We start from the raw sequence: 27,256 nt of genomic DNA, 5'->3' as shown, positions 1-27,256 counted from the left end.
AATAGCAAATAATTCAATTCTATACAAGCTACACCCATGTCCAGCTCTTCTCGCCACCAACCTCCTTCTATTCCCTCAACCACAAGTCTAAACCAGTCCACTAGTCTACGCAGCGCACGTCGCCCACCACCTCCGGTCACCACAGTCGTTACTTCTCCTCGTTCGTTTCTACCCTCTAGAATCATATCAAAAGTCTGAAACCCCCTACACTCTATAGCATGGGCTCGCGACGAGCCTCCATCACCTACAGAGAAAGCAGATCACACTATACATGGCGCTCATCCAGAATTCCGTCAATCAGATATTGCGTCACTCCAATCCAATGCCTCCAATCCACCGTCTAGATGGTGGACTTTTACCCACCCACGAGTACGCGACCCCTCCCTTGATATCGACACCGGCCCTCCTAGGCCCGTCAGGAGGAATTTCAGGGATCGCTCAATGTCATGGCTTCCCACTTCTGCGAGCGCACGTGAAGGAGCGTCTTTCACTCGTAAAGGGAAGGAAAAAGAGACCGATCCTGGAGAGCATATCCCACCGGTTATTCGCCTCCCATCCGAGCCTTCCGCGCCATATACTTTAGCTCACGCCGTGACTCCTGGTTGGGATATACCATGGTCCTCCCGTCTAGCAGCTCAGGGGCCGCTACGCAATCATGAGAACTCCTACCCGTTTGAGAATGAAAATGATGAAGATGAGGAAAGTAACAAGGATGTTTCTCTTTGGGGCAAAAGGAAACGGCGGCTTCGTAATTTCATTCTAACCAACACATATGTACCACTGGTAAGCTCATGCCGTCCCTTTCAACGCCCGTATCAACGACTTGTCCTTTCAGTTGTTCCGCTTTATAAACATTGCGTTTACGACCGCTGCCCTTGGCATGGCCATCCGAATAAGAGAGATCGAGTTCAAGCATAATGCAATGGGAGCCGTAGGCAGCTCACCGTAAGCATCAAACCCGGTCACCTGAATAGCGGACTGAAGCGACGCTTCCAGAACCGTAGTCATCATTTTCGCCCCCTTGACTCTTGTGCATGTGATGATAGCGATCTACGTAGGTTGATGACACTTTCCTATGGGTCACTGAGCTTACCACTTTGACAAGCTCGAATATTTTGGCCGTCCATTGGGGCTCTGGCGCACATCTGCCAAACTGGCTCACACCCTGTCTGAAGTCTTATTCATCTGCGCATGGTCTGCAGCACTCTCCCTGTGTTTCGATAACTTCTTCACGTCTCTGATTCCCTGTGCCTCGGTTTCGAGCACAGCTTGGTACAACAAACTTCCCCGACCTCCGAGTGACATACCAAACAGCGAGGGTTTTATTGGTGATCGAATATGCGACGCCCAACTATCATTAATCTGTCTCGTTGGCGTTGGACTCATCGCATACTGCATGAACCTTGTGATCAGTCTTTTTCGTGTCGTTGAAAAGGTTAAATATCATCCTTCAACGTATACTCCGACCACTTAGCATAAATCCTGCGTATATGTACTATTTTTAACTTGATTAATCACGAGACCTCAACCTTCCTCTCTCGAGTCGCTTCCAAACAACTTCCAAATCAAAATCCCTCTCAAATCCCAATGAATGCCTACTGGCAACCACGCTGACCTCGAGATGGATACCTTAACACCAACTCACGACCGCGGCCCCATTCGTGTTGGGGTCTCGCAGGACAACTCTGTTGCCCGGGCCCGACTCGACAAGAAGAACTACGCCCTTGGACTCGTATTGCTTCTGGTGGTTGTTTTTCTTTGGACCTCCTCAAACTTTGTAACCCAGGTAAGCTGTGATTTTTTGTTCCCTCCAATCACCTTAGCATCCATTGCCCATAGGACCTTTTTGAGGGTGGATACGAGAAGCCGTTCTTGTTCGTTCCAATCATCACGCTCAGCTAGCATGGACTCTCATTTACCGTGCAGCGTCACATACATGAACACCAGTGCCTTCTCCTTTTATCTTATACCGTGGCTTGGGAAGTGGTGGTGGAGCCGTCTCAAGGGAGGGTCAGGCGATCTCAAACCACAAGGGTGAGTATGCCTCAGCGTCCGTCATTGTCGTAAAATAAACCGGTTCCGTGATGATATCAGGCTGGCTGAAGATTATCAGCCATTAGCAACTGAACCTAGCCACAGTGAAGTTGTAGGGGACAACTTCATGCATCCCTCATTTCTCATTGGGCTCATTTTGAGCAGCTAGATTCTGCTGACCAAATACCAATATCGGAGGGTAACCTACCCGCCTTAACGGCCAAGGAAACGAGTCATCTCGCCCTTGTTTTTTGTTTATTATGGTTCGTTGCAAACTGGACTGTCAACGCTTCTCTAGACTATACCAGTGTCGCGAGCGCGACGGTGCTTTCCAGTACGAGTGGTACGCTCCTTTTTTAATATGACGATTACACTCGATGAAGCGCCCATTAGGCTTCTTTACACTTGGAATTGGTCGTTTGTTTCGAGTGGAAAAATTGACAATCATCAAGGTGGCTGCCGTGTTTACCAGGTAGGTTTCAACTGCAGTTCCGTGCTCTACTTGCCGCCGAATTTATGGCGCGCAATTATAGCTTTACCGGGGTCGTGTTAGTGTCATTGTCCGATTCCAAATCTTCGCAACAACCTTCTGGTCCAGCTTCACGCTCCAGCTTACATCAAGTGACCCATCGCTTACCACATCCTATCCTGGGAGACACGCTTGCACTGATATCTGCGCTCTTCTACGCGTTATATGTCATTTTACTCAAGGTCCGCATCAAATCCGAATCCAGAGTTGATATGCAGCTCTTCTTTGGATTTGTTGGACTGTTTAGCGTGGTGATGTGTTGGCCCGTCGGTCTTGTCCTCCACCTGACCGGCGGAGAGACTTTTGAGCTACCGAGAGGTGGCAAGGTTTTGACTGGAGTTTTGATCAACGTAAGCCGTGGTCGATATTAGATGTTCAAAGAAAAGGGCTAATTCAGACGTTAGATGGCGATCACGCTTTCCAGCGATTATCTCTACGTTTTGGCAATGTTGAAGACCACACCTCTCGTCGTTACGGTCGGCCTCAGCCTTACGATACCTCTTGCGGTACTTGGGGATTTTATTCGTGGAAAAGATACTCACGCCCAAGTGATCTTTGGAGCGGCTTTAGTCTTAATCAGTTTTATTGCGCTGGGATTGGGAAATGGTAGTGAAACGGAGGACAATCGTAGACTAGAGCATGGCGCCGTAACTTAGATGTTGTATATCTGTTATTCCTGCGGGAGCAAGCCAAGCACTGCATTATGAGATCGATCTTGTGTATGAATATTATACTTGAGTGTGCAGACGATATAAGTACGAGTCTATGGTGAGCCTGACCCCTTGTGCATCTGTCATTGTCACCTCTAACAAATTGTGTAAGCCCAAGGAACGCCCTTCTCGTGCTACTCGCCATCAACCGTCGGTGCAGCTTAGCAAGCGCAAATATGCAGTCCAAGAAAATGCAGTTAAGCCAGTGACAGTTGGTACGGCCGCTGATGTCCCGGTGCGTACGCTGAAAGGCTTCACAGTACGAGCGGCGCAGAATACCTTGACCTTTGATATAGGGCGACGAGATTCTCCAGTTGATGGTTAGCCCCGACCCGGCGACAAGCCAGGTCCTCAGCAAGAAAGATAAACAAAACTTGAGGCGTGAAGCATTTCTCCAAAGTACGAGATCACACATGCTGGGCTTTGAACCCGTATGACTTTTTTCATCTAGAGTTTGGGCAAGCAAACTCGCCATATTCTAAATCCCACAATCGACGCCTAAAGCGCAAAGCCAAGGAGCAAATCGCGGGTGGCCTTTCACAAATGCAGACCGCTATCGCCGCCCTTGAAAAAGATGACGACCCTACGAAGCAACCTACTGAAGTTGACCAGTCTGCAGGTGGCCCGAAAGCAAAACGCAATACGAAACGAAGCATGATTGGTGAGGGCAAGGGATCAACCCTCTCAAAATCACAGCGAAAGCGCGCACTGTAATTTATTTCCAGTCTACTAGGATGCTGCATCTCACGAAGGAATCGCTTCTGTTCACAGTGAGTTGGAGCGGCTCCGCCATCCACTTATCCTTCAAAACCCAGAATTTTCATCTTCGCCATTTGAGACTATCCGTATTCATGCACAAAATACACTACTCCAACATCAAGTGCCAGAACTTAACGTGGACGCCTAAGTCCGAATTGTTTTAGCAGGGAGGTAAACATTCTAGACTTAGTACTTGGTTCCGATATAATATTATAACAACCAACAAAAGAATACAGTTGTGCCACAAATTTAAAGGCGGGTATAAATCCGCTTAACCAAGAAGTCGCGAGCTAGTCTTCGCCCGCTTCCCCACTCATCCCAGCACTCCAGACTGTACTGCCACTGCCTCCAGCACTTCTCCGGCTTCTTCTTCCGAGGCTTCTTGGGGTAATTTCTGTGAAACCTCCACTCGCACCTCGCGCGATATCTGCACTGAGGCCCCTTTCGTGCGCATCGAGCGCAGCCAGGGAATTCTCTGCCTCAGCGCGTTCTAGAGCTTCATGAGTAAGACCAGGTGAAAATCCTAGTCCAACATGAGCGTTTCCGGCCAGCTCCGAAGAGGAGGTAGATTGATGGGATGAAGCCTCCGAATTGCTTCGCGTCCCAAACAGCGAAATGCGACGGTTGTTATTTGCCTCCCTATTTAAAGTGGGAGGGGCATGCAATGGAGATTGGGCAGCAGGTTGTATGCCCATTAGTTTCATTGTGGCATTCAAACGCTCTCTTTCTTTCCTGTCTTCTTCGTCCTCAAAAGTCTCAAGTTTCCGTGCACCTGTCACGGGACTAGCGCCAGGCTTTAACGTGAGAGGGCGAAGATTCGGCTCTACCTTCTTCTCGCCAAAAGAAAACGATTTCCAGTCGAAGGACATGGAACGTCGTTGAGTTTTGGGGTTCGGCGGTTTGGTGAGGTTTGGTGATGTCAATTGAGTGTTGATCGCAGGATTGGGGTTAGATGTAGAGCGACCAACAATAACTGATTGCGGTCGAGGTTTAGGCTGAGTTGGCGGGAGTTTCGGGGGAATTGAATGTGGTCCTGCTGTCGCCGGTGTCCGTGGCTCCTTGTCGTAATCAATTGCTAGAACATGTTCAAATCCCTCTTGCGCAATGATCCGGTCGATGATTTTGGATGCGTATAAAGACAATGCCTTATTGGCATCTTTGAGGGATTTGACTTCGGTTCGCAAGGCGTCAATGTCGTTGCCAGCCTCCGGCAATAGTGGATCAGAACCAGAAACCTTCCGCCCGTCAGTTCCTTTCTTGCTTCGTTTTCCTTTAGGTAAAGAGCGGTCTCGATCATCGATACTGTCGCTGGTAAGGATGTCTTTGTTCTCTGCGCGGCCAAGCTCTGCCGCGAGATCGAGTCCTGGGCCAGTAATGGGCAAGTCAGCGAGAGATTCCCCCCGCGGTGCGTTGTTCGACAAAGTACGTTTCCGGCCTTGTCGGCTCGGGTGGCGAGAACTACGAGATGAAGATAGTAATCCTTGGTCCAAGTCAACACTTTCGTGAAGATACTGGAGAGATTCCCCTGATTCCTCGTCAACTCGGTCAAGGGTGCTTCGCCCAATACTTCGTAGACTGCCTACATCAGCAGCACTGCCGTCGTCTTGGTCTTCGTCGTCGTCGTCATCATCTTCATCATCACTGATCCTGCTTCCACCGACCTGTTTCATGAGATCAAATTGGCCACTTAGGGTCTTTTCCCGCAAGAGGATCATGTAACTTTCGTTTTCCTCCTGTAGCTCCTGGTTGACACGTTTGAGATCAACGAGCTGTGTTTGCAACAAGACAAGAGTGCTTTGAAGGGACGAATATGAAGTAGACAGGGTAGAAAGTTCTAGTTTCAAAGCGGTCATTTCAGCGGGTTCACTTTCTGGATCGTTAATATCTTGGGGTGGAACCTCAACGTCGGTATGAGATCGTAGAGCATCTTCCTCAGAGTCCAGCTCAACCTCTGAATCGGGTTCTGCATTTTCTGTGTCAACAGGGGTAAGTGGAGGACCAGAGCGTTTGAGAGCTTGAGTAAGTGATTGTATGCGAGACTTGAGGTGTTGTTCGTTGTCATAGAAGGCTTGACGTTCTGCTTCAAATGTTGCAGTCTAAGCAAAAATTAACGCACGTAGAATATGCCTTTGAGGGGGAGATCTAACCTGCTCATTGTACCTTCGTTGTAAATCTCTCTTCTCCTTCTCCAGTTCACGGACTTGTGCCCTCAGCTTCTCTGATATATCTATTCGTTGGGCAAGCTCCATCTCGGACCGAGACTGCTCAGCGTATAGCTCATTGACTCTCGCCTCTGCAGCATTGAGAGCCGAAGTTAAATTGTCATTGTCTGTTGTGAGCCCTGAGATGGTTTGATCCCTGTTCTGCAATTTAACCAGGAGCTATGTCTTGTTATGAGTGGCAAGGCGAGTTGACAAGACAAAGGACACACCTGTTCCTTCTGATCAGTTTCCTGCTTGAGGGATGCTGAGAGGAATTCGCGGGTCTCTCCATTGATTGCTGGGCCTTTAGAAAGAGGGCGACGCGACGCAGCAGGAGTGAGGGTAGAAGGGGTGCGCGGCGAGGCAGCTGAACGTGCAGTAGCACCACGAGTGATGGGAGATGGTGTTGGGGAAGCAGATGGTGGAGAGCGCCTTGTCGTGGTCTTTGGAGAGGTCGTCGCCATGTTACGGCGTGTAGTAAGTCGTTATGTAAGGTCGTTTCGTGGTGGTTTCTATGTGTAATTTAGCGTCAAGGCCTTCCACGGCGAGGGAAGAGACTTTGAGGAAATGAGATAGTTGAGAGCACGACCCAGTAGTAAGAGACGTCGCTGTGATTTGAGAGGTCGTGGCGGCTGTCTTGGTTGTAATCAATTTATCAATGGACACCAGAGTCCTTGCTGAAATTCGGTCAGAGTCCTTGATCCAGGTAAGCGACAGTAACCACTCGGCGCAGCATCGAAACGACCATTAACAGTTACTTTCAGCCGTGAAATATGAAAGTGAGCCTCACGTCTACGATTTCCGCACTTATTTAACATACCTCTCCAGCAGCACCTCCGGGTTCAACTCTGATACCAGCTCTCGATGCCCACTTCTTCTCAGCCCCTTTCCACCATGCATCCCCCTACTCTTCATTAAATCGAGGAGATGTAATCGAAATTCAAGGTCTTCCAGGGTCTGGCAAAACACATCTCCTCTACTTTCTTTTGGCGACCTGCCTGTTGCCGTCTTCGCATCTGTTTGCCCCACTTGGCGGCTGGGAACGTGTCGCGTACGTTTTAGACATGGACCAAGCCTTCGATATTCGTCGGTTCAAGCAACTGCTCTCAAATCGTTTGACGCGTCTAATTCCAGCCCATGCAGTCCCACTGGTCGCTGCGAAGTGTCTTGACCGTTTGCACATTTTCCGTCCGACATCTTCCAATCAGCTTGCGGCAACCATCGCCCATCTGCCAAAGTACCATGCAACTCATTTCCGAGAACTCGATTTGGGATTGATTGCACTAGATTCCGTGAGCACTTTCTGTTGGAGAGACCGCTTGACTGTCGAACAATTGCGATCTGGTCCACCACTTCATGATCCCAGATTAAATCCAAATCCTTTGCACCACATTCTATCGAAGCTGCAAGAAATTAGGCTCTCTCATGGTGCGATTACGGTCATGACAAATTGGGGCCTCGTCGCACAAAATAAACCGTTAACTGGATTCTTCAACCAACATTTAAACCCATATCCCTCCCCGTTTGTTGGGTCAACGAAGGATTTTGAATTATTTCCATTGACCCACCATATTACACTTTCGGCGGAGCACCCTGGAAAACCCTCAGAAGAGACGCAGATATTCCATGGCGCGGTTCGCACCTCCAGTGCAAATCAGGTTGGCAAATTTACATTTCACATCACGGAGAACGAGATTCTTGTGTCGAAATAGACGGGGACGGGAGCTTGTACTAAAGCAGCTACCATAGCCTACATTTAGGACTTAATGGGATGAGCGTAGTGATAGTACTTACTAAGTAGTGTACCTTGGTGCCGTTGTCAAAACAACCACGTGATGTCGTGGCGGAGAAAAAAGGGAATGGACAGTCGTATTTGACAACAACGAGCATTGGGAAAGCTTTTCTATCGTTGGTCGTTTTGGGGGGAGCCGCAACGCAAGCTTTTATGCTGCGAATAGCGCAGGTACCCTGATATCTGCTAAAGCAAGGTTTGTCTGTTACTTACATCCTCTAATATCAAACTAATTCAAAACAGGATAATCTGAGCGTTGTCCATGCTCAAGAGCGTCGTTCTTGCTCGCAGGCAACATCTCGATCATTTTGTGCTTTTCAAAAGATGCGACCCTTCCGTTCAGCGGCCACCACTCATGCCTTTTCGTCGGACAGTAGCCCTCAATGCATCCCGTCGCCCGGACCAAGCTCATCCGGATCGCGCATCTCCAACGTCGAGGAGGCCCCTCAATCACAACGCTTTTTTTCAACGCAAAGTCCCCAATATAGACATGCCTCCCAAGATTGTTGCCCTAATCAAGGATGTGCTAACCAAATACGCCGCCCACAGGGAGATCCCAAAGTCCATCCACGCCATCCTCGCCAATCCTTCTGTGTCGGAATTTCTGTTAGAAAAGGACAGCGTTCGAAAGTTGGCAGAAAATTTTGCTTGTTCTCGGACCCCTCAACGGTCGCTCGACCTTTTGAGACTCGCCCACCACCTCGGGTGCTCCATGAAGCAGAATGCTTACGAATGTGCAACATTCCAGCTTGCGTTATCAAAACAGTGGAGACTAGTCCTCGCTCTCGTCGCACAGGGAAAACAACACACCGGAAGAACCACTTCTCGCTTGCTGAATTGGCGTGCTCGTGCATTGACAGAGGTCCAACTTTTCAACCTCTTGCATACGGTTCTCGAAGACTTCAAAAGGCATCATATTACCCCAACCAGACGAACGTTCCACCTTATCCTGTCTGGGCATATTCGAAATCACGACCTCGCTCGAGCCAAGGACTGTTTGCATGCAATGGACAATGCTGGATTCCCTCCAGACGCGTCTACCCATGCCACGATCGCCAATTACTATCGATCATTTGGTACGAACCCTCAGATAGAAGAGGGGGCCCTAGCGAACTTATCTCTTCTGCATCCCGTTGTGGCCGTAAGCGTTGCCAACAACTTGATACGTACTCACCTAGACTCACAAGATCTTTACAATACCCACCGAATCTTATCTCTATTCCACAGGGCAGACATCGAGGCTATCTTCGGGGTCGTCTTTGGCAGCGATGGCACATTTGGCGTCGAAAAACGTTTACCCCCGCCTCCGTCGTTTGGACCTCTCAAACCCAATGCTGCAACGTTTGAAAATTTTCTCAATCACAGAGTCAGCCATTCCGATCTTTCAGGCGCACTTCGACTTTTGGACGCAATGGTTTCGCAGGACATTGCCCCAACCCCAAGAACTATGGCGTCTCTGATAAACGTTTACTTCGCGGCAAAGCAAGGACCCGCCGCGGTCCAGCTGGTCGCAGATGTATGCGATAAGCAATACACGCGGCTTTTCAAGCCGCTTATGTCGCAAACTTCACCTACCACACTGCAGAGTCACTTTGCTGGGGTTTTACCCAACGTGCATGTCTTCAATTCCCTTCTCAAAGGCTTATTATCGGCCCATGGATTGGGGTGTGTACAACACATTTTACGGATCATGAAGGTTACGAACGTCGCCCCAAACGAAAAAACCGTTGAGATTCTTCTTGCGCATCTAAATCAGGTTGAAAAGGCTAGACCGAGGGATCTTCTAAGAGTTTTGCGGAAACTTTTATCACCCTCTATCGTCCCGACTCTCCGGCACTTGCACATCCTCGTAAGTTGCATTCTACGCCATGAGAAATATCTGCTTTACGGTTCCGGCTGGAATGCGTTTGCTCGCAAATACTCCCAGACTCAACGTCAGCCAGCGGGGAAGCGATTGTGGCTCTCTACGGCCACGTCTTCAATGGACCCACTTGCTGGGGTTGATTTGGTCCCACATTTGGGGCGTCAGAATCTAGCACGACCCATATTAGCGTCCTTGGCTCACCATGATGTTAGAAGTGATGGACCAGCTCTTGCCTTGCGCATCAGACATGATGCGGTGATACAATCAGACATGGACTCGGCTCGAGAGATCTTCAGCGACCTTTTGGCTCGTGGAATACATCCAAACGAATATCATTTCAGTGCCCTGATGGAAGGATACGCACGCTCAGGTGATCTCGAAGCTGCTGTTGATATGCTGGATTCGGCAAAACAATCCGGAATCAAACCCAATGTCGTCATGTTCACCATTCTCATTGTCGGTCACGCCCGCCAGGGGAATCCCCGTCTTTCCCTCCAGGTTTTCAAGGATATGGTCGCGTCAGAAATCGTGCCCGACGTTCCGTCCATTGATGCGGTGGCAAGCGCATTTTACGCTGTGGGGTCAGGTTCCATGGCTAGAAAAGTGCTGATCACTCTGTGGCCTTACATCCAATCCTTTCCAGCATCGATCCGCGACTTACCTTTGAAGGAATTAGCCTCCCATTTCCGTTCTCTTCACTCCAACCCTTCGAACACCAGGTCGACAGTGTCTAAGGAGCAACGGTTACAGATATATCGCGAGCTGGTCGACGTGACTAAATTATGGTTCATTGACAGACGAAGACCACTTAACCGTAAGCGTTGTCGTAACCTACAACGTCCGGCGAGAGCTCGTAGCCAGGCGTAGTATGTAGTATGTTTACACGGCATATCTCTCGGTACTCAGTTCGGTGCCAGAATAAAATCTATCTGCGGACATCTATTGCAACCAAGGTCCCCCCCCATACTCCAGTTTTATGAAATCCTAGCGGCTAAGTAAACGATGCCTCTATTAAACATCTACTTAAATAGTGAACTTCGCGTCCAGCAAACGCAAAGCATCCTGGACAGCCTCTTTGCGAACCTCGCGGACCCGCTTCCGCCCACACTCTAAAAAGACTGTTTGAGTGCCACGTTGAGAGAGAGCTTGATCAGTGGACGTCTGTGCTCCCCCCACTTGAGAGAAAGGCGTTCGTTCCGGTACAAAGCGATCGGGGGGCGAAGGTGAAATGACCACTCTTGGCCCAGTACATTTGGATCTGCTGGCTACCACCTCTGCAAGGAGGGCCAGATCCGCAAACTCGACGTTCGGATGGGCTTTCAATTGACGCCACGCATCGTTCGTTGGGATATACTCCAACGTCTTTTCGAGAGGAGACGAGTCTGAACCCACAGAAGAACGGGGTGTGGGCACGATACATCCTTCGCAGCCAAGAGGATTCCCACAACAGCTCATGCTTGACGCTGAAAAACTAAAGTCACTAGGAGCGCCTTGAAGAGGTCGGCTACTACAATTGTCGCAGGCAGTCCCAGACATCGTGACCTCCACTGCTGAGCAAAACGCCTTGCCGAAATCATCGTCTGTGCAGGCCATGCAGTTGGAAGGGTCTCCCGAGCACGTGGGTTCAGCTGCGCGCTGCAATTGCGAGTGTATTGGGAAGATGGGACTTTTGGCTGAATTACCGCTCGATCGACGCCGAAGAGGGACAGCGGGTTGATAAGCAGGTAGATTCTCTAAAATCGACGAGACCTGCGGGCTTGGATGGGAGGCAGAACGACTTGATTGAGCGCTAAGCTGTTCTTCAGGAAAACCTTCGGCCTTGATCAATTCTCCATCACCAATGTGGTGGGCGATTTCCCGGCAAACGCAGGGTGTGGTTTCATTACAGAAACCACAATTGAACCTCGAGAAGTCATCGAGATGTTCCATATCCATAAGTTTTGCGCCGGATGAGTAGGATAGGATATTGTTGACGGGAGTGGGACTGGATTCGGATTGCAATACATACGCCAGGGGTGAAATTCGATCGTCGGGTACTTCACTGGCATCCGGGGACGATACTAGCGACGAGGATACAGAATTGCGCGCCTCAGATGACACTCCGAGGTTCTCCAAAGAAGTGTCAGATATTTTGCGAGACTTCTTTCTTGAGTGAAGAACGGAAGAAGACCCAACCGTCAAGGACGAACCATCTCGACCCCTCTTCCTGTCGTTATCGTTTCCACTTCTGAAAAATTCTGCTTGTTCTACCCTTGCAAGTTTCTCCCTTAGTGCCTGATTTTCGTGTTGAAGCCTTTCATTCTCCTCCTTTAGCCGTTTTGCAATATTTTGTAAGGCAACATTGCGATCAATTTCGCCTTGCTCGTAGGTCAAAATCCGAGCCTGTAATTCAGCAAGTTGAGCCTGCTTTCTTTCACGAAATGCACGTTGCGCGGCTCTACGCTGCAGTTAGAAACCGTGCAGTCTGACCACTAGAAGATTCACCCACCTGTTCTGTACACGCCGACCTTTTTCATCTTGCGACTACATAATATGCATTCCAATTGAATTGGACGTTCATCCGAAGACATGCCAAATGCACGTACCTCGCTGTCAGCTTTAACTGTTAGGTCGGTCTTCGGTTTGCGGCCAGGTTTAGGCTTAGGCTGTATTACCCACTCCTTCGACGCTGCGGGACACGTCAGCACCTGTTCGACGTCAACAGGACGTTCATTCACCTGTGGCCCATAAAACCGAAGATGGTGTACTCAAAGGCGCCATAAACCCTAGCGAAGACGCCTGTAGTTGTAACAGGTTTATCTGATAAGATCTTAGGGTCTCTATTACTCGGCCAAACCCGTGGGAGTTTTCGGTGCCACTTATCTTGGAGCTTGCTCTGAGCGTTTTCGAGCAATTTCCGAGTCTGATGTACAAAGTATGTCATTCCGCTATTCCACAACCTCCTCTTCTATCTGTTCAATGACTTCGTCAACCCAAACTTCGATTTCCTCCTTTTCCTCGCTCGCAGTCTGACTTTTCAAGCTCTTTTGCTCACCTAGTTCCTTCTTCTGAAGTGTGCGCCATGCGTTCCACTCATCCACGAGTCGTTTACGAAGGGCAATGAGTTCCGCACTGACACTGCTCTCTTCTGCAGCATCGTCTTCATCGAATGCACGACTGTACTCTCGGAGGTTCTTGCGAACTTGTCTCTGTTTTTCTTTTGTTAATAGGCTGATCGGGCGTGGTCGCCAGATAAATTGTTTGAATCTGTCTTGAATTTGTTTTATTAGTTCTTGTCCACGGAAGTCCCAAATTGCAAAGCCATTTTCGAGCTAAGGGAGAAAAGGCTTGAGCTAAAGCGCGCGTTTGGTGCGACCAACATACCGTATGTGTCCATGCACTAGCACTCGTGGCTAAATAACGGCCACTGGGATCCCATTCAACGTCGGTTACACCGTAGTGGTCGGCAGTTCCGAGGAGTTGGATACCACTGCCCCAGTCTGTGTTTTGACCCTCTCTTCGATTAGCATCGTCCGAATTGAAGTCTAAATCCCAAAATTCCAACTCAGATTTACTAGAGGATCCAACAGTTGCAAGAACCACATGTCGCCCTCGCGGGGACCATCGGATTGCATTGCTAGTCCTTCCAGGCAAAGTACCTACCAAACAAGGTTAATAAGTCACCAGCTATTAGCTCATGCGAACACCACTAACGTAGGAGTTTGAAATTCTTGCCGTGTTCCAACTGATGGAAGCTAACATCCGTTTTTGTGGTCACTCCCGGCCCAGGATTGCCAAGGTTAGGATCAGAGCTGGAAACAATGGCAAATCGCTCGCCCTTCGGCTCCCAAGAAAAATCCAGAACGGTGTCTGCACACATAATCAGGGAGACTGTTAATGACGATGAAAGGAGGGAACCTTTTAGTTCGACAACTTCAACAGGATAATCTTTTTCACGCATCCGAAAAATTTCCAAGTTACAGAAGATCGATTTCTTAGTTTTAGTATGTCGATCCACCTTGACACAAAGGAAATCGCCCTGATTTTGCCAGTAGAGTTTACACTGATGGCAAATCGTCGTTAGTACGGACCATTTGAAAGCAGCTTGCGGTTTACTTCGGTGACGTTGAACAAATTCTTCTGTCGCAAAATGGTGCGACTGGGAAAGCCAAGGAGGGTAACGCGCGCGGGCTGATTTGCAACTTCAGGGGTCCAGTAAACCAGCATGTTTTCGCGAGCTTTTTTTGAAGTCTTGGCAGCAGAGCCACTCGCCATCACTTTAGCGTCCTTTTCCAGGTCCTCCTTATCCTTGTCACCTTGTGGGCACCACTCAAAGTCGACTACGCCTTCAATTTTTAAGCTTTTTTTGCCATGGAGATACATGCCCGGAAGTTCATGAACACTGATCATCTGCCCTGGAGTGATGCGTGCAACAAATTTATCGTCGGGGCTCCATTTCAGGGCGGGCCATTGCATTTGTTTCTTCGATGATGGAGCGTCATTGTCGTTAAATGTGGAAAATGTTCTGAGAAGATCGCCTGATTTTATATCCCATACAGCAATGTTGTTGCCTTCATCGTCAGGCGAGAAGTATTGGGGACCTTGCAAAGCTCCCTCTGGGACAACGATAGGCTCGTTAGACCAGGTGACAAGATATTGCTCGCAGGGAGAGAAGTCGATGAGCTTCACCATCGGATGGGCGAACCGCTGCTGAGGCTTCCAAGAGGAACCTCCCCATAAACGTACTCCTTGTCGATGCAAAGTCGCAATGTAGGTCCCCAAGGGAGACCACGCTACGTAGAGAAAGTCCTTCCAATCCTGAAAAGCATTCAACACTAAGCCTCTTCAGCAAGTAAAATACGCACGGCTTTATATGCAACTTCGCACTGCGAGGGTTTACCATGCCAATTAATCAGAACCTCCTCTCCTCGATATGTTACATACTGATCACGGCTTTGAGGGTCTGCAAGCCAAGCGCGGAGATGTTCCTAATTCACAAAATAACAACTTGATGAGGACAAAGAAAAAATCGACTTACCCGTGGAACGTAGTCCTCGAGTTCTGGCTCAACATATGCCTCATCCATACCCGCATACCGCTCAATGTCAGTGAAGTAGTTGACTCTGAAGGTGTGTCTCGCATCGAACGGGTGCCCATTCAGAGCCGCAATTGCAAGGTTTGCGTCATCTACGTGGCGGAATTCCACAAACATAAACCTGAAAGGTTTAGACAGCAATCAAAGAGCAGGTTGAAGAACGGTACCCCTTGCTCTTTCCCGTTGCGTCGTCCCATGGCATGAATATATCTTCATGTTTGATCGAAACACCTTGCCTCGAAAACTCCTTTGTCACTTTCGTCAACAACCTCTCCAACTTTGACCGATCGATGATAGGAACGCCGTCAACGACGACGACATGGTCGAATCCATCATCGTATTGCACTTGATATCTAAAACAATTGTATTAGCAGAATTCCCGCAGAGCAAGCGTACACACTTTGCCTCAATATCTGAAAAATCGATATCATCAACGCTCTGGCTAGTAGCTCCTGTCATTTTCGATAAGTATGTTGACTTTCAACTAGCAACTTTTTTTTTGACTACTAACTAGCGGAGTTTGATTATGCTTTATTTACTGTTGTTGTTCAAGCAAGCTTTTGTTGTCCTCATTCCCTCAAAAAAAGACAATCGGGCTACAGGAGACGATCCCTCTATGAGAACCAAGTCTCCGAGTAACTCTTCCTGCATCAAATGGGAGTGGTTACGAATCTAAGCAATTCACTCTCTCCGAGCCCTGTGAGGCAGACCGTTCTAAAAATAGACCATTCGTCCACGGCGCACGACCCTCACACAAAACTGACCATGGAAAGCTGTACTTATTTTCCGACAGAAGAGGGCTTTTAAGATTTGTTAGGTTCCTCCTGATCAAATTGCGCTGCATGCTCTGTTACGGACAATCATGGGAACTTGGATCCGCTGCCTGTCTTCTCTACCTGTTTGATCAAGTGTCCCCTTCTACGTTGATGCCAGCATATTCTCGTATCACGAAGCTACTCTGGCGCACGTGTGCACTGGGATACCTATCAATATAAGTACGACTCGAGGCTTCTTGCTCAGACTTCCTCCAACGATTCATCATGGCGTCTTCCGAGAAACTCCCTGGCGAAAGAGCTGATCATTTGAATGCCAATGAAAAGAAAGAAGGCATCGACAACCCGCTTGTTCAGGAACCAATGGCTTCCCGAAAGGAGATTTTGAGTGCACACTTTACGATCTGGGCAGCGGCATTTGGACTGATTAGCGATGGATGTAAGTTTTTGTACACAAATCTCATGCACATAGATGTTTATCCGAGCTTTTAGATCAGAACAATCTCATGACTATGGCTAACGTAGAGCTAACTACCGTGACGTCGCGAAATTGGCTGATAGCCAATCAAGGTTATTTTCAAAAGGTTATACCCCAAAGCTTACACTGCGGTAGTTTCAACCCGAGTCTCAAATTCGCTACTCGTTGGCAAGTGTGCATCTGCCTCACGTTAGTAGCCATACTAACGAGTGATATGCAATCACATAGGCGCTATCATCGGACAGATCCTCGTGGGCCTCATCTGTGATCGCGTCGGACGAAAGGTCGCCCTTGTATCTACTACCGCTCTTATTGTACTGGGTGCCGCCCTAGCGACAGCTGCTCATGGCGCGGGTGGAAGTCCTACAGGATTGTTCTGGTTCTTGACGTTTGCAAGGTGAATACGGGTTCGAATCGAGAGCGAACACAAAATCTGATACGTTCTTCTAGAGGAATCACGGGAATAGTAAAAAACACAACACTCGTTTTACCGTAGTTTCTGATGAAAGTTCAGGGAGTTGGTGGGGAGTACCCGGCATCGTCGACAAGTGCATCGGAAGCCGCCAACGAGACAATGACAGATAGTCGAGGCCCAGGTGCAGATTCTTCTTTGGCTCTCATTCCCTTCCTTGCTGATGATTCGATATAGTCTTTATCATGGTTACGAACTTTGTTTTGAGCGTACGTTTTTCGGTCCTCTAAGCCGTCTCACCATCGATCGTATTTCAGTTTGGAGGGCCTTTAGCTGTGTCAGTTTTCTTGATTGTCTTGTCCGCGGTGGGAGAAGAGCACCTTCAAATTGTTTGGAGAGTTTGTTTTGGAATAGGAATGTTGCTGCCCATGACAGTATTTTACTTTCGTATGCGGATGCTCTCTACGCGGCTGTTTCGCAATGGAGCCATTAAACGTAAGTAAAATACCTTGACAGTGGGTATCAGTCGATTCACTGAAAAAATAGGACATGTTCCGTATCGGTTGGTAATTCAGCGTTACTGGAAATCATTGATAGGCACTTGTGGCGCTTGGTTGGTTTATCAGATTTTATGTCCACGTACGGCACCGTTATGACTGATTTTTCCTTGTAGGTTTCTTTACGATTTCGTACCTCTTTTTTTCCCCTTTAGTGGATTATCTCCCTGATACATGTTCATGCATAGATCACCTTCCCGAATGGCGTGTTTTCAGGCACTATAATATCAAGTGTTATCCATGACGGCGATATCAAAAGAACAGCGGAGTGGCAGCTTCTTCTGGGGGCAATCGCGTTGCCTGGTGTTTTCATTGGGGCTCTCCTGTGCAACCCACTTGGACGTCGCAACACCGTGAGCATGGGGCATGATGTATGATGGGTTCATTCCTAAAGCCATTAATTGAATGTAGATGATGTTAGGATTCAGCGGTTATCTGGTCTTTGGTAAGTTGGACATTATAAAATATTATCTATCGTCAATCTCGATCGCAGGCCTCGTCATCGGTTTAACCTACGATAGAATCACCAAAGTCGTACCTCTTTTCGTCATCTTGTAAGTGACATGTTGGTGTCCAACCGTCTGCTCAATTTCGGAGTCTAGTTACGGATTGATGCAATCCTTCGGAAACATGGTACGATTTTCGAACTTCATTGATAGTACTTGTGAAGATTTGAGAAAATTCACAGGGGCCAGGAGACATGTTGGGCCTAGTGAGTGCTGAGTGAGTAGGGCTCAGTTCAAAGTATCAAAGCTCACGTGTTTGCATCCTCACAGATCATATGCCACTCCGATTCGGTGAGTGTTTTGTCCACCTTCGTCATCGTAAACTGAGGTGTTGAAGGGGAACCTGCTATGGGCTGTCTGCTGCCATAGGCAAGGCAGGAGCTGCCATAGGGACGCAAGCTTTCACCCCTATTCAACTGCACCTTGGCAAAAAGTACATCCGCCGTTTGCGTTTGAGTGTTTTATGTGCTGATAAATTACGGCAGATGGACATTTATTGTTGCTGGTATGATTGCTTTTCTAGATGCCCCTCAAGTTCCCCCCTGACGTAAAATCCAGCGATTTGCGGCACAACAGGCATCCTCGTGACATACTTCTTCATATCTGATATGACCGGCGTTGATCTTGCAGATGAAGATATGAAGTTTATGCAATATTTAGCCGAGAATGGATGGACAGGAGAGGTGGGGGAAAACCAGGTTGAGGGAGATGAATTACGTAATCGCGCTTGAAAAGTTGTATTAAATATTTCTTGTTGTCCTTCTCTCCTCCTGTATATGTCAATCGCCGTACCCCCATTGGCGTACAACCAGACCTTATTCCGTTCATGCTACTCAAAGGTGCATACGCGGTTTCACGCATCGAGTTATTCAGCGACTACTGTCAACGCTGATCAGCACAACGCCAATGCCGTGGCCAACATAACTCGTTCACGACGGGGGACGAAGTCTGGAGAACTGAAGACATTCTCAGCGACAAGAGCGGCCAAGGGTCAACTCATCAATACGAGGAACCCATTAGATGAAAACAAACTAGAGGGTCATCTCAGATCTGTTGCGGCTGCTGGATCCCAGATTACGCTTCAAGATGTGGAGGGGTACAGACCTCAAACTCAACCTTCAATCACCTTGCTTGAGTACGAGTCTCAGTACAACCTACTCGTTCAAAGGCTTGTTCGGTCGTTTAGTTTAGAACAACTGACCCAAGTCTTGGAGTTGTACCACCTACAACCACCGCCAAAGCCCACAAAGCGGAAATGTGCCCGTTCAATCGTGGAACAGGAATGGAATTGGCCGTCACTCGCAGATGTTCGACGAAAGAAGACTGATACCGAGTTTTCAAGTAAAAGTAAGCTCCTTTTTTTCCTACATATTCATCGTTTCTATCCTTTGTGGTCTAGCGTTCCCTCTGTCTCGCCATGTATCATTCCTATTGCTCGGAAAAGGTTTGAATACATTTTTCAAAGTTACCATCTTATGCTCATGAGCTCAAAGATGGATCTCAGTTGCTGCAGTTATCTCTTAAGCACAATGTGCACGTATCATTCTCGGATAGGCCACTCTCTCTCAAGGCTGAAGGGCTCAGCGGTTCCTTGCGTTCACTAGAGCAGGACGTGAAAGGCTTTATAGCTGTGGGTCACTCTCTATTTGTCCCAAATCACTTTCATTGACCAGGTATAGGGTATAACACAAGAAACGTTTGCCTTACCCGTCAAACGTGCCGTATCATTGGCTTTAATACAACATGTTTCCCGAACATCAGGGGCATTCTTGGAAACTGTTGACAGCCAGAAGGTATTGCTCCGTTGTTTTGGATTGTGCTTCTACTCCTAACCTTGTGTTGTAGTTGCGGATTTTCTATAGTAAAACTCACCCGCACACGCTTGTTTTAGCTAAGGAGCTGATTATGCAAGGGCTCTGTCAGGTTACTAATTTATATATTTATATATCCAGCGCAACTAAAATTTCACAGGAAACGTTCTCACCGACTTTGGCTTATTCTACTCCTAGATCCCCTGCCACTAAATTGGGGTCCGCATACTCCCTATACCCCTTCTTTCCTGCGCAGGCTTTATTGTGGGCAGCCAAAGGGAAGAGTTATTTCAGAGTTCGTAGGGTCGGCCGTTGGCTTGATGCCCACCCTTACGAAGACATGCACGAGCCTGTTGGAATTGAGAGTGTGACTCTAGCGACGGGCAAGTGGGTAATCTAGTTCTGATCCGATCATCGTCCTGTCTAACGAGCAGCTTAATCTGGAAAGTGAACTTACCCAGATTAAAAGTTGTTTATTGGCTATGCTAGGGAAATGCACTTCGTTGACATCACCGGTGATTAGAGCCAGGTACTATATACACGATTTACACGCTTAATAAGTCAAGCTCATGTCGTCAAGTCCAGGCCACTTAGTGTTGGGCATTTCGTCCCCTCAAAGAACCACCCTTACGCCTCCCCTTCAAGGATCCATGGAAATTACAAAAATTGTCCATTGGATAAACAATTCTCCCAATAGGATGGACTTGGTTCCCTGGTATCGTCTTATAACTTCTTTGACTCATTCGTACCCATACATACGTTCACAGTCTATCCGACGCCCCTCGCCGTTCCCGTCCTCAAGAAGGCTGTACAACTTGTTCACTTCTCTATGTTGCGGTCGGAAAAAGGGGGAAAATTTCGCATGAAACGCTAAGGCCACCCACAAGAAAAGTCCTTCAATTCGAATTCGTTGTGAGTCCGCGAGGTGACCTTACGTCACAAGGCGAAAACGCGGATTCCTCACGTGAAGGAACCCATGGTGCTGTTGCCCTGGACAATACTACTAAGGGCAAAACTTTGACCAATAGGTCATCTTGCCAAGTGGGTTATGAGGGCACGCTTGATCTTCTTCGGCCGGATCGGTAAGTGCTACAATAACTCGCTGATTTAGGGAAAAAGACATAGATATTTTTGAAGAAATACAGATATTCGCTTCTCCGCGACAAATCTTACATCCATAGATCCCAACGATTGGCCTCAGCAGTTGAAAAACTATCATCAGCAAGTGGATACATTGTTGGTGCATGTTTTCTCTAGACGAACGGAAGTGCTCATTTTTGCCTTTAAGCCTCTCTTCTGATAGAGCCGGAGCTGAACCAGAGCCCCCTATGTCGGTTGCTCACAGTGGTGTTGTTTACGCCCTCAACTCTCGTATACAACGTCAGACAATACCCAGCCAGGATGATCCATTAGGGTTCAGCGAAGAAGTCGTTTGGTCGGGTTCCCTTGATGAAGACAATCACCCAGAGTCCGCCATCCACCAGGCAATTAAAATCTCTGACTTATGTTTATCGTACTGATTCCCCACAGGTGGTCTGCAATAACCTCGCAGACGATGCCAACTGGGCTTCCTTCATTCAAAGATGTGACTCCTTCAATACGAGGGTAGCATCACAAGAAAGGGGCCGAGAACACCGTCGAATATTTTGAGTGCACCGTAAACAGAAGTGTTAATGAGAACGCTTTCGCGTGGCCTTCTCCTTGCGTTTCTTTGCCCTAACCTTAAGAATAAGTCAGTTCGGTTGGCGTGAAAACCTGCGTGTAAAGACAAACCTCTTTCTTCATACGAGAGTCAACCATTGTATACCTTCCTTTCACGCCTTTAGGTCGACCTTTCAAACCCTTATGTGCACCTTTTGCCACGACAACCTTGATGTCTTTCTTCGCCTTTTTCCCGGCTGAGAGCCCTCTTCGCATCAACTTCTCTATCTGCTGAGCCTTCTCACGTTCTGACATGTCAGCCGTCGAATTGACACCCTCCGCCTTTTTCATAGCTTTGTCTAACTGCTGGGCAGCCTTGAACTTCTTCCGTGCTTTAGCCTCGGCCACCTTCTTGATAGGACGAGCGTCCAACGCCCGCTGTTTAGCCCGCAATGCCATCACAGCCTCCTTTGTGATGGGAAGGTTTGGTTTGTAGAATTTGGCCTCTTCATCAAGGAACCAGGCAGGAAGGCCTTCTTTGGAATTGAGAGAATATCGGTTAAACCCATCGTTGATGAGCTGCGTTTTCGTCTTCTGGTGATTGACTAGTTGCTGTGCGATGGTTACAGCTTCAGGTGTTATTAACCCCAATTCTAGATGGATCGTTAGAAGTAGACGGTGAAAGAGTCGAGAAGAGTCCTACTGTTCATCCTGGCCAATTTGATTTCATCTTCATTTTCATCCTCGACATTCCACATGGCTGTGTCGCCGTCATCGTCTTGTGGAATGAGCTCAAAGTCGTTTTCGGTGGAGGATATCTTTTGATAGCAGCCTTGAGAAGGTCATAGATGTGCACAATGCCATCGCTTACCTCAACATCTTCGAAATCCTCTTCATCTTCATCTTCTAGATTCTCCATTTCATCTTCCAGGTTCTCCATATCACCGAGGCCGTTTATGCCAGTAAAGACATCTTGAGCAAACCAAACTTTGGCAGCCGCGCTTGTTTTGGGCGGATCTAGTTTGGAGATAAGGCGTTGTCGCTTCGCAATTTGCGACGAACTGAGAGGATCTTGTAGCTTTCGTCGTTTTCGCTTTGATTGCACCTCTTCTTCTTCACTGTCATCAGAGGAGTAAACGGACGACGCCTCATCATTGTTCTTGACTTGCTGCATCCTCTCCCAACCACCCTCCTCGTCGCTTTCCTCCAACTCTTGGTCAGTGTCTCGCAAATCTATTCCATGCCACTCCTCGCGCTCAGCATTCTTTCTCCTAGACTCCTTGACTTTGTATTTCGCATCTCGTTCGCGGAGCCTGTCTTGATATGCATCGTAAAGTCCATCCATCTCAGCCTCCAATGTCGCCATCTTCTTCTCTCGCTCCTCCTCTAACTCGAGCACGTTTCCATCCTCCCCATCCTCCTCATTATCTGGATCATCAGAATCTATAATGATATCCCCATCCTCGTCTCTCATGAATGCCACTTGTTGAGTTGGCCGAAGGCCCTCTTCTGTTCTTCCCAAGTCGAAAACGTCGTCTTGCCCTACACCAAGCGATGAGTCTTCTTGATTCATACCGATGTCCAACGGTGCCGTCATCTGTAATTGCATGCGTTGAATGGTTCTGGTCTTGATTTCGTTTGCCCGTCTCCGCTCACGTTTTGCGCGAGCAGCTGATTCGGCGTTGAGTCTTTCAAGCTGATGCGATAGGTAGTCAGTATTTGTCACTTTGATGATGCGGAGAACAGAAAGTACTTCGTCTGAAATTTGCTGTTCCTCATCAATTACTTCTGCGACCTCGACTGACTCTATGAGATCCTCTGTGTTCTGGGTTTTGAGGTCCAGTCCCAGCTGAAAACGGTTACATGTTGAGCTTCGGTTTTTCTGGGTTGGAGAAAAAACTGACTTCGTCACGGAGAGCCAACCGCCACTTGAGCAGCGCTTTAAAGTCGCCCTTACCGAGGACTTTCAAGTCGTCGCAATTGAGCCTGATATCTCCGGTGGTTATGTCAAGCCCAAGCCATCTATCAAACTGTCATTTTTGAAGCCGCTGGGAGGAAAATAGAGCGTACTCTTTTTCTTCGTCGGTGGTGAATGTGATCTTGTTGACTGAGCCAAGAACTCCTATAGGGTCCGAGCTCAAAACAAAATTGGCGGCAGGGGTTGTCTTGAACAGTGTATAATCCCCATCAGCATAACCATCGCGATGTCGTCTCTTTTTCTCTGGATGAAATACGTTAGCTTGAACATGATTTCCCGAGGTGCCTTTATCTTCAGGAGCCAATGATGAGACATCCTTGAATACATGTCTAGGGTCAAGAAATTTGGGATCGATGTGCTTGGGGGCTAGGAAGTCTCGACAGACGACGAAAATTTCTGCAGATACATTTCTTGATATCCAGTTAGATGGAATACAATATGAATTCAGTTTGAAACACACCTAGAGGATGGTGGTTTCGTAGCTTCAACTTTTCCGAACAATTGATTGAAAACCCAAATCAGATTGTTGTAATCCACGCTACGGAAAACTTTGGTAACAAAAGTTCCTCCCTTGATCAAAAATTCGACAGCAAGTTTCAAACTCATAAGGACAAGTTCAGATTGACTGTAAGCATCCTGAATCCATGCGGTACCAACGTTCGGAGCCCCGTCGTGGAGCACAACATCCGCTTTCCAATCTTTAAGTTCTCCTCGAATGAGATTTCGACAATGGGTGGTTGTAATATCCGCTGCAAACGTAACAACACGGGGTATTGGTTTTATCGAAACGAGATCCACGCCTACGCATGATCAGTAAGACGGGTAGGGCTCGTTGAAAAAGGCCAGACTCGCCAACAATAACGCTGTTCGGAGGCATGTACTTGCTGGCGACTTGGAGCCAACCACCAGGTGCTGCACAGAGATCTATCGTGCATCTTGCTGACTCGAGAAAGGAATATTTTTTGTTCAACTGGATTAACTTGAACGCCGAACGGGCTCGGTATCCTTGTTCCCTGTTCGCAGAAATAAGAGGCAAGTGCGGCAAGGGAGACGGTGACAAACTTTGCAAGCTTGTAATACTTGTCGAGGCGACCCTTTCCTGTTTTCTTTTGAGCCTTTCCCATCCCCGCGAAGTAGAAAGATTAGAGGGTTGCAACAAGAAAGTTTTGCGAGGGATGAATGGGTGTTTATCCCTGTTTATCAAGAGATTCACTGAACTCAAAACTATGGTGCGGTGATTTCTCTACGTAAGAGACGGACTCAGGTAATGACGCTGCGTTTAGAACTCGAAGATTCTATGGAGAACGGGAGCCATATTTGGTGTGGTCAACGTCTTTTCTTCCGTGCTTCTCTGACCGTAATTCCTTCAAGCGGCATCTGGAAGCTTGGCGGGGGCATTTGGAGGCAAGTTTAGTATCACAGCCGCCGAGTTTCTGACCGACTCAGCTCTGAAGCCCATGGGTTGAAGCAAAGGCCCGGAATTACTGAAGCAAAAATTCATGCTTGGGAGACTGCTTCAAGCTATGGAGTGAGCAAAGTGTGCCGTGAACGTCTGCTGGGCTGAAGTACTAGCTGCAGGTTTATAATGGCTTGGCCCTCCTCCTTGTTTCAATGCACCCGCGCTTCGCCACTCACAGGTTTGCTGGACCGGCTATTGCTTTAGGAGGACTGGTCTTCTCTGGCAGTATCATGGGATTGGTACTGGCAGGTGATGGGTAAAGGCACCCTTGCTTCCACCTAGCACTGCGACTGAATGATATTAGATTGAAATTCCTTGGACCTATTACGCCTTTAGGTGGTGTGGCCATGATTGCTGGGTACATTTCTTTAGCATTTTAACATAGCAATGCATAATAATTAAACTCGATCACGTGATGATCGCGTTGTGTCGTGTCAACTCCGAAACTCAGCACCTCGAGGCAATAAACGGACCAAGTTTGGACTTTGTATTATTTTGATTTTCTCATCCTCTCTTCCTTAATGACTGAGGCTCGTCCACTTCTTGGTCCATCTCTCTCCTTCTCCGCCGTCTCTTCAGCTCCTCCTAGGTTACCCAAACGCCGAATGTCATTGTCCTCAGCGCTCGAATTCTTCGCTCCAGCTGCATCCTCTTTCCAGCCTCGTCCATACGCGCCTAATGTCCAAGTCTCAGAGGCTCGCTCACGAGCTCTGCATTCCTCTCGGAACCAGCGAGACCTTCTGGCCATGCCACCCGCCGGAATGGATCCTCAACCAGCAGATCCAAATGTTTTTTTCATTCACCCACCTTTCGTCACCTTCCCAAATTCGCATTTACATCCAGATGGTTTATCTTATGTATTGATGGCTGAGAATCCTGAATGGTTTCTTGATGCCAACGATTTCATATCCCAACAGAACACTAACCCTCGAGCTATACCATATCCTGCTAACCTTGAGCCACCCAGGGGTTGGTGTCCGGCGAAGAAAAAAGATCTCAAAGAACGCGGTGCAGAGGGATGGCCTGAAGGAGAAGAACCACGATTACGGTGCACATTTTGTCGAAGAACGTACGCCGGCGTTAACGCCAAGAGCATGTGGAGACGCCATGTCTTTGAAAAGCATAAAATCGCCATGTCTAACAGACGCGATGGCAATGAGCACCCTCGGGGACGAGGTTCAGGCAGTAAGCCTTTTCTCTTAGTTGTTCCCACATAATGACGTATTTATTCTAACTGCCACAGAGGAAAACAAGCAACTTGCATCGAACAAACCTCGTGCTGAGCCCCATGATAGACTTGTCGATATGGAGATCGCACTTCAAACCGAGCATCAGACGCTATCGCACAAAACGAGATTCCGTTCTGTTCTTCCCGCGGAAGAACCGAAGCGGAGAGATCGTGATAGGAAGAAGGGAAGAGAGAATTTTACCGTACCAGCAACCCCTCGAATTCCTCAACAAGAGTTTCTTACCGCGTATGAAGGTGAAGACACTGACTCATCGTCATTTCAGCCTACTGGCCCATCTATTAGCCCACCCCTCACCCCTCCTTCTTCTCTGTCGTCCGACCCATCCCTGACCTGTGAGGGACCTCGTACCACACCATCCGGCACTATGCGACCTGTTATCCCGCCTTCTCCATACAACCCACTTCTTACCCCCTCATTCCGCCACTCCCCTCCTCGGTTGCCATCGGACCAGCCTTGGCGTTTTCCCAGTCCAAGTCACCCATTGCACTCTCAAACTCGTGATGTGTCTTTGAGTATGCTCATTCGTGACGCGACGAGCCCTCTTGTCAAAGAGTCGTTGGGTATTGGAGCAAGTCCTCTGGTGATTCAGTCTTCGCCCATTTCGAGCCCATTACGATCAGAAATGAGCAGGTCTAGCCATTTACAGACGCCGTCTAGTGTGCTTAGAGTTCCAAAGTCCGCTGCCAGGACCCTCTTCTCAAGAAGCCAATTCCCTTCCCCCTTTGAATTTCGTAAGGTTGGAGGAAAACACTTTTCTCGGATAGAAGGATCACCCCTCGCTCGAAATCCTCGAACGGGTGCGGGTCACCGAAAATCTATCTCTATGCTGTCAGACGATTGGTTCTCTGAAAGCTCACTCTTATCCACGAATTCTCTCTCTCTCGACAATCCTATCAACGATCCCTTCGTTGCGATCTACAGCCCTTGGTCCAGCATTGGCGGTGGTTCTACAGCGTCACCAGTGCGCCCCTCCAAACCAAGTATCGAGGCAGAAAGCCCCGTGCTACGAAGCCACGCTCAACGCGCAGGCATAGGGCTTGGCATAGGGCTGCTGGAGCCCTTCACGCTACCGAAAGATGCGAACAGTATTGATGACTTGCTTGCTGACGAGGCTGACTCCGATTTCAGAAAGGAACTCGACGAAGCCGAGGTACTCCCCCCGTCTTGTAAGAACAACGTTTCGGAAGAAGTCTATAGACCGCCTCTGAAAAAGAGACGGACGTCATTGGACCGCTGTGGCTGAAGCTTGTTTTGAACTGATCTGCTATGTTTGCTAACTCGCTATGTTTTTGCTTCCCCTGTATGTACTCTCTCTTATTTGGCGACTATAGGAGTTATCTACGCCTTTTTGTGTATGACTGTGGTTGTAGTTCTACGTTATCGTATTCTATCGTATTTGTAAATCACTTCAGTTGACCTCCTTCCGGC

At 48.2% G+C, this 27,256-nt stretch overlaps 12 protein-coding genes across 12 annotated transcripts; 9 read left to right on the top strand and 3 right to left on the bottom strand.

The window, feature by feature from the left end:
• Positions 1–36: 36 nt before the first annotated feature.
• LACBIDRAFT_300763 (uncharacterized protein) lies at positions 37–1,474 on the top strand (the record flags this gene model as incomplete). The annotated part of the gene is made up of 5 exons (XM_001873815.1): positions 37–160; positions 218–783; positions 836–945; positions 997–1,054; positions 1,106–1,474. The coding sequence occupies 5 exons, from the start codon at positions 37–39 to the stop codon at positions 1,472–1,474; spliced, it is 1,227 nt and encodes a 408-aa protein (XP_001873850.1).
• Positions 1,475–1,621: 147 nt separating this feature from the next.
• LACBIDRAFT_181179 (uncharacterized protein) lies at positions 1,622–3,256 on the top strand (the record flags this gene model as incomplete). Its single annotated transcript, XM_001873814.1, has 6 exons — positions 1,622–1,793; positions 1,899–1,986; positions 2,145–2,377; positions 2,428–2,506; positions 2,568–2,913; positions 2,968–3,256. The coding sequence occupies 6 exons, from the start codon at positions 1,622–1,624 to the stop codon at positions 3,217–3,219; spliced, it is 1,170 nt and encodes a 389-aa protein (XP_001873849.1). The 3' UTR covers positions 3,220–3,256.
• Positions 3,257–3,328: 72 nt separating this feature from the next.
• On the top strand, positions 3,329–4,180 carry LACBIDRAFT_300761 (uncharacterized protein; the record flags this gene model as incomplete). The annotated part of the gene is made up of 5 exons (XM_001873813.1): positions 3,329–3,331; positions 3,386–3,508; positions 3,570–3,672; positions 3,725–3,983; positions 4,045–4,180. The coding sequence occupies 5 exons, from the start codon at positions 3,329–3,331 to the stop codon at positions 4,178–4,180; spliced, it is 624 nt and encodes a 207-aa protein (XP_001873848.1).
• A 142-nt stretch (positions 4,181–4,322) lies between these two features.
• LACBIDRAFT_300760 (uncharacterized protein) lies at positions 4,323–6,697 on the bottom strand (the record flags this gene model as incomplete). Its single annotated transcript, XM_001873204.1, has 3 exons — positions 4,323–6,128; positions 6,180–6,413; positions 6,464–6,697. The coding sequence occupies 3 exons, from the start codon at positions 6,695–6,697 to the stop codon at positions 4,323–4,325; spliced, it is 2,274 nt and encodes a 757-aa protein (XP_001873239.1).
• Positions 6,698–6,891: 194 nt separating this feature from the next.
• Positions 6,892–7,945, top strand: LACBIDRAFT_300759 (uncharacterized protein; the record flags this gene model as incomplete). Its single annotated transcript, XM_001873812.1, has 3 exons — positions 6,892–6,939; positions 6,988–7,012; positions 7,062–7,945. 3 exons carry the CDS (start codon positions 6,892–6,894, stop codon positions 7,943–7,945), a joined length of 957 nt encoding a protein of 318 aa, XP_001873847.1.
• Positions 7,946–8,287: 342 nt separating this feature from the next.
• LACBIDRAFT_300758 (uncharacterized protein) lies at positions 8,288–10,756 on the top strand (the record flags this gene model as incomplete). Its single annotated transcript, XM_001873811.1, has 1 exon — positions 8,288–10,756. One exon carries the CDS (start codon positions 8,288–8,290, stop codon positions 10,754–10,756), a length of 2,469 nt encoding a protein of 822 aa, XP_001873846.1.
• Positions 10,757–10,912: 156 nt separating this feature from the next.
• On the bottom strand, positions 10,913–12,649 carry LACBIDRAFT_300757 (uncharacterized protein; the record flags this gene model as incomplete). The annotated part of the gene is made up of 4 exons (XM_001873203.1): positions 10,913–12,326; positions 12,378–12,412; positions 12,475–12,557; positions 12,607–12,649. The coding sequence occupies 4 exons, from the start codon at positions 12,647–12,649 to the stop codon at positions 10,913–10,915; spliced, it is 1,575 nt and encodes a 524-aa protein (XP_001873238.1).
• Positions 12,650–12,793: 144 nt separating this feature from the next.
• On the bottom strand, positions 12,794–15,392 carry LACBIDRAFT_170295 (uncharacterized protein). Its single transcript, XM_001873202.1, has 9 exons — positions 15,364–15,392; positions 15,131–15,316; positions 14,907–15,084; positions 14,756–14,856; positions 13,985–14,711; positions 13,787–13,931; positions 13,583–13,738; positions 13,253–13,527; positions 12,794–13,200 (listed from the first exon to the last, which is right to left on the bottom strand). Exons 2-9 carry the CDS (start codon positions 15,163–15,165, stop codon positions 12,817–12,819), a joined length of 2,001 nt encoding a protein of 666 aa, XP_001873237.1. The 5' UTR covers positions 15,166–15,316; positions 15,364–15,392; the 3' UTR covers positions 12,794–12,816.
• Positions 15,393–16,099: 707 nt separating this feature from the next.
• On the top strand, positions 16,100–18,420 carry LACBIDRAFT_243483 (MFS Git1p-related glycerophosphoinositol permease; the record flags this gene model as incomplete). Its single annotated transcript, XM_001873810.1, has 19 exons — positions 16,100–16,175; positions 16,229–16,257; positions 16,307–16,388; positions 16,443–16,611; positions 16,665–16,680; positions 16,729–16,810; positions 16,864–16,895; positions 16,944–17,121; positions 17,173–17,239; positions 17,300–17,315; positions 17,372–17,536; positions 17,595–17,628; positions 17,677–17,737; positions 17,786–17,816; positions 17,872–17,906; positions 17,960–17,980; positions 18,027–18,122; positions 18,175–18,194; positions 18,248–18,420. The coding sequence occupies 19 exons, from the start codon at positions 16,100–16,102 to the stop codon at positions 18,418–18,420; spliced, it is 1,383 nt and encodes a 460-aa protein (XP_001873845.1).
• Positions 18,421–19,660: 1,240 nt separating this feature from the next.
• LACBIDRAFT_291529 (uncharacterized protein) lies at positions 19,661–20,394 on the top strand (the record flags this gene model as incomplete). The annotated part of the gene is made up of 4 exons (XM_001873809.1): positions 19,661–19,887; positions 19,949–20,029; positions 20,081–20,215; positions 20,268–20,394. Coding segments are annotated over exons 1-4 (390 nt in total), but the record flags the coding sequence as incomplete, so codon positions are not given.
• Positions 20,395–24,572: 4,178 nt separating this feature from the next.
• LACBIDRAFT_228815 (uncharacterized protein) lies at positions 24,573–24,958 on the top strand (the record flags this gene model as incomplete). The annotated part of the gene is made up of 3 exons (XM_001873808.1): positions 24,573–24,647; positions 24,698–24,834; positions 24,883–24,958. Coding segments are annotated over 3 exons (288 nt in total), but the record flags the coding sequence as incomplete, so codon positions are not given.
• A 141-nt stretch (positions 24,959–25,099) lies between these two features.
• Positions 25,100–27,071, top strand: LACBIDRAFT_300750 (uncharacterized protein; the record flags this gene model as incomplete). The annotated part of the gene is made up of 2 exons (XM_001873807.1): positions 25,100–25,763; positions 25,822–27,071. The coding sequence occupies 2 exons, from the start codon at positions 25,100–25,102 to the stop codon at positions 27,069–27,071; spliced, it is 1,914 nt and encodes a 637-aa protein (XP_001873842.1).
• Positions 27,072–27,256: the final 185 nt, after the last annotated feature.

Source organism: Laccaria bicolor, genomic scaffold (genome assembly GCF_000143565.1).
Source record: "Laccaria bicolor S238N-H82 LACBIscaffold_1 genomic scaffold, whole genome shotgun sequence".
Classification (NCBI taxonomy): domain Eukaryota; kingdom Fungi; phylum Basidiomycota; class Agaricomycetes; order Agaricales; family Hydnangiaceae; genus Laccaria; species Laccaria bicolor.
This window is presented reverse-complemented; position numbering and strand designations above follow the sequence as displayed.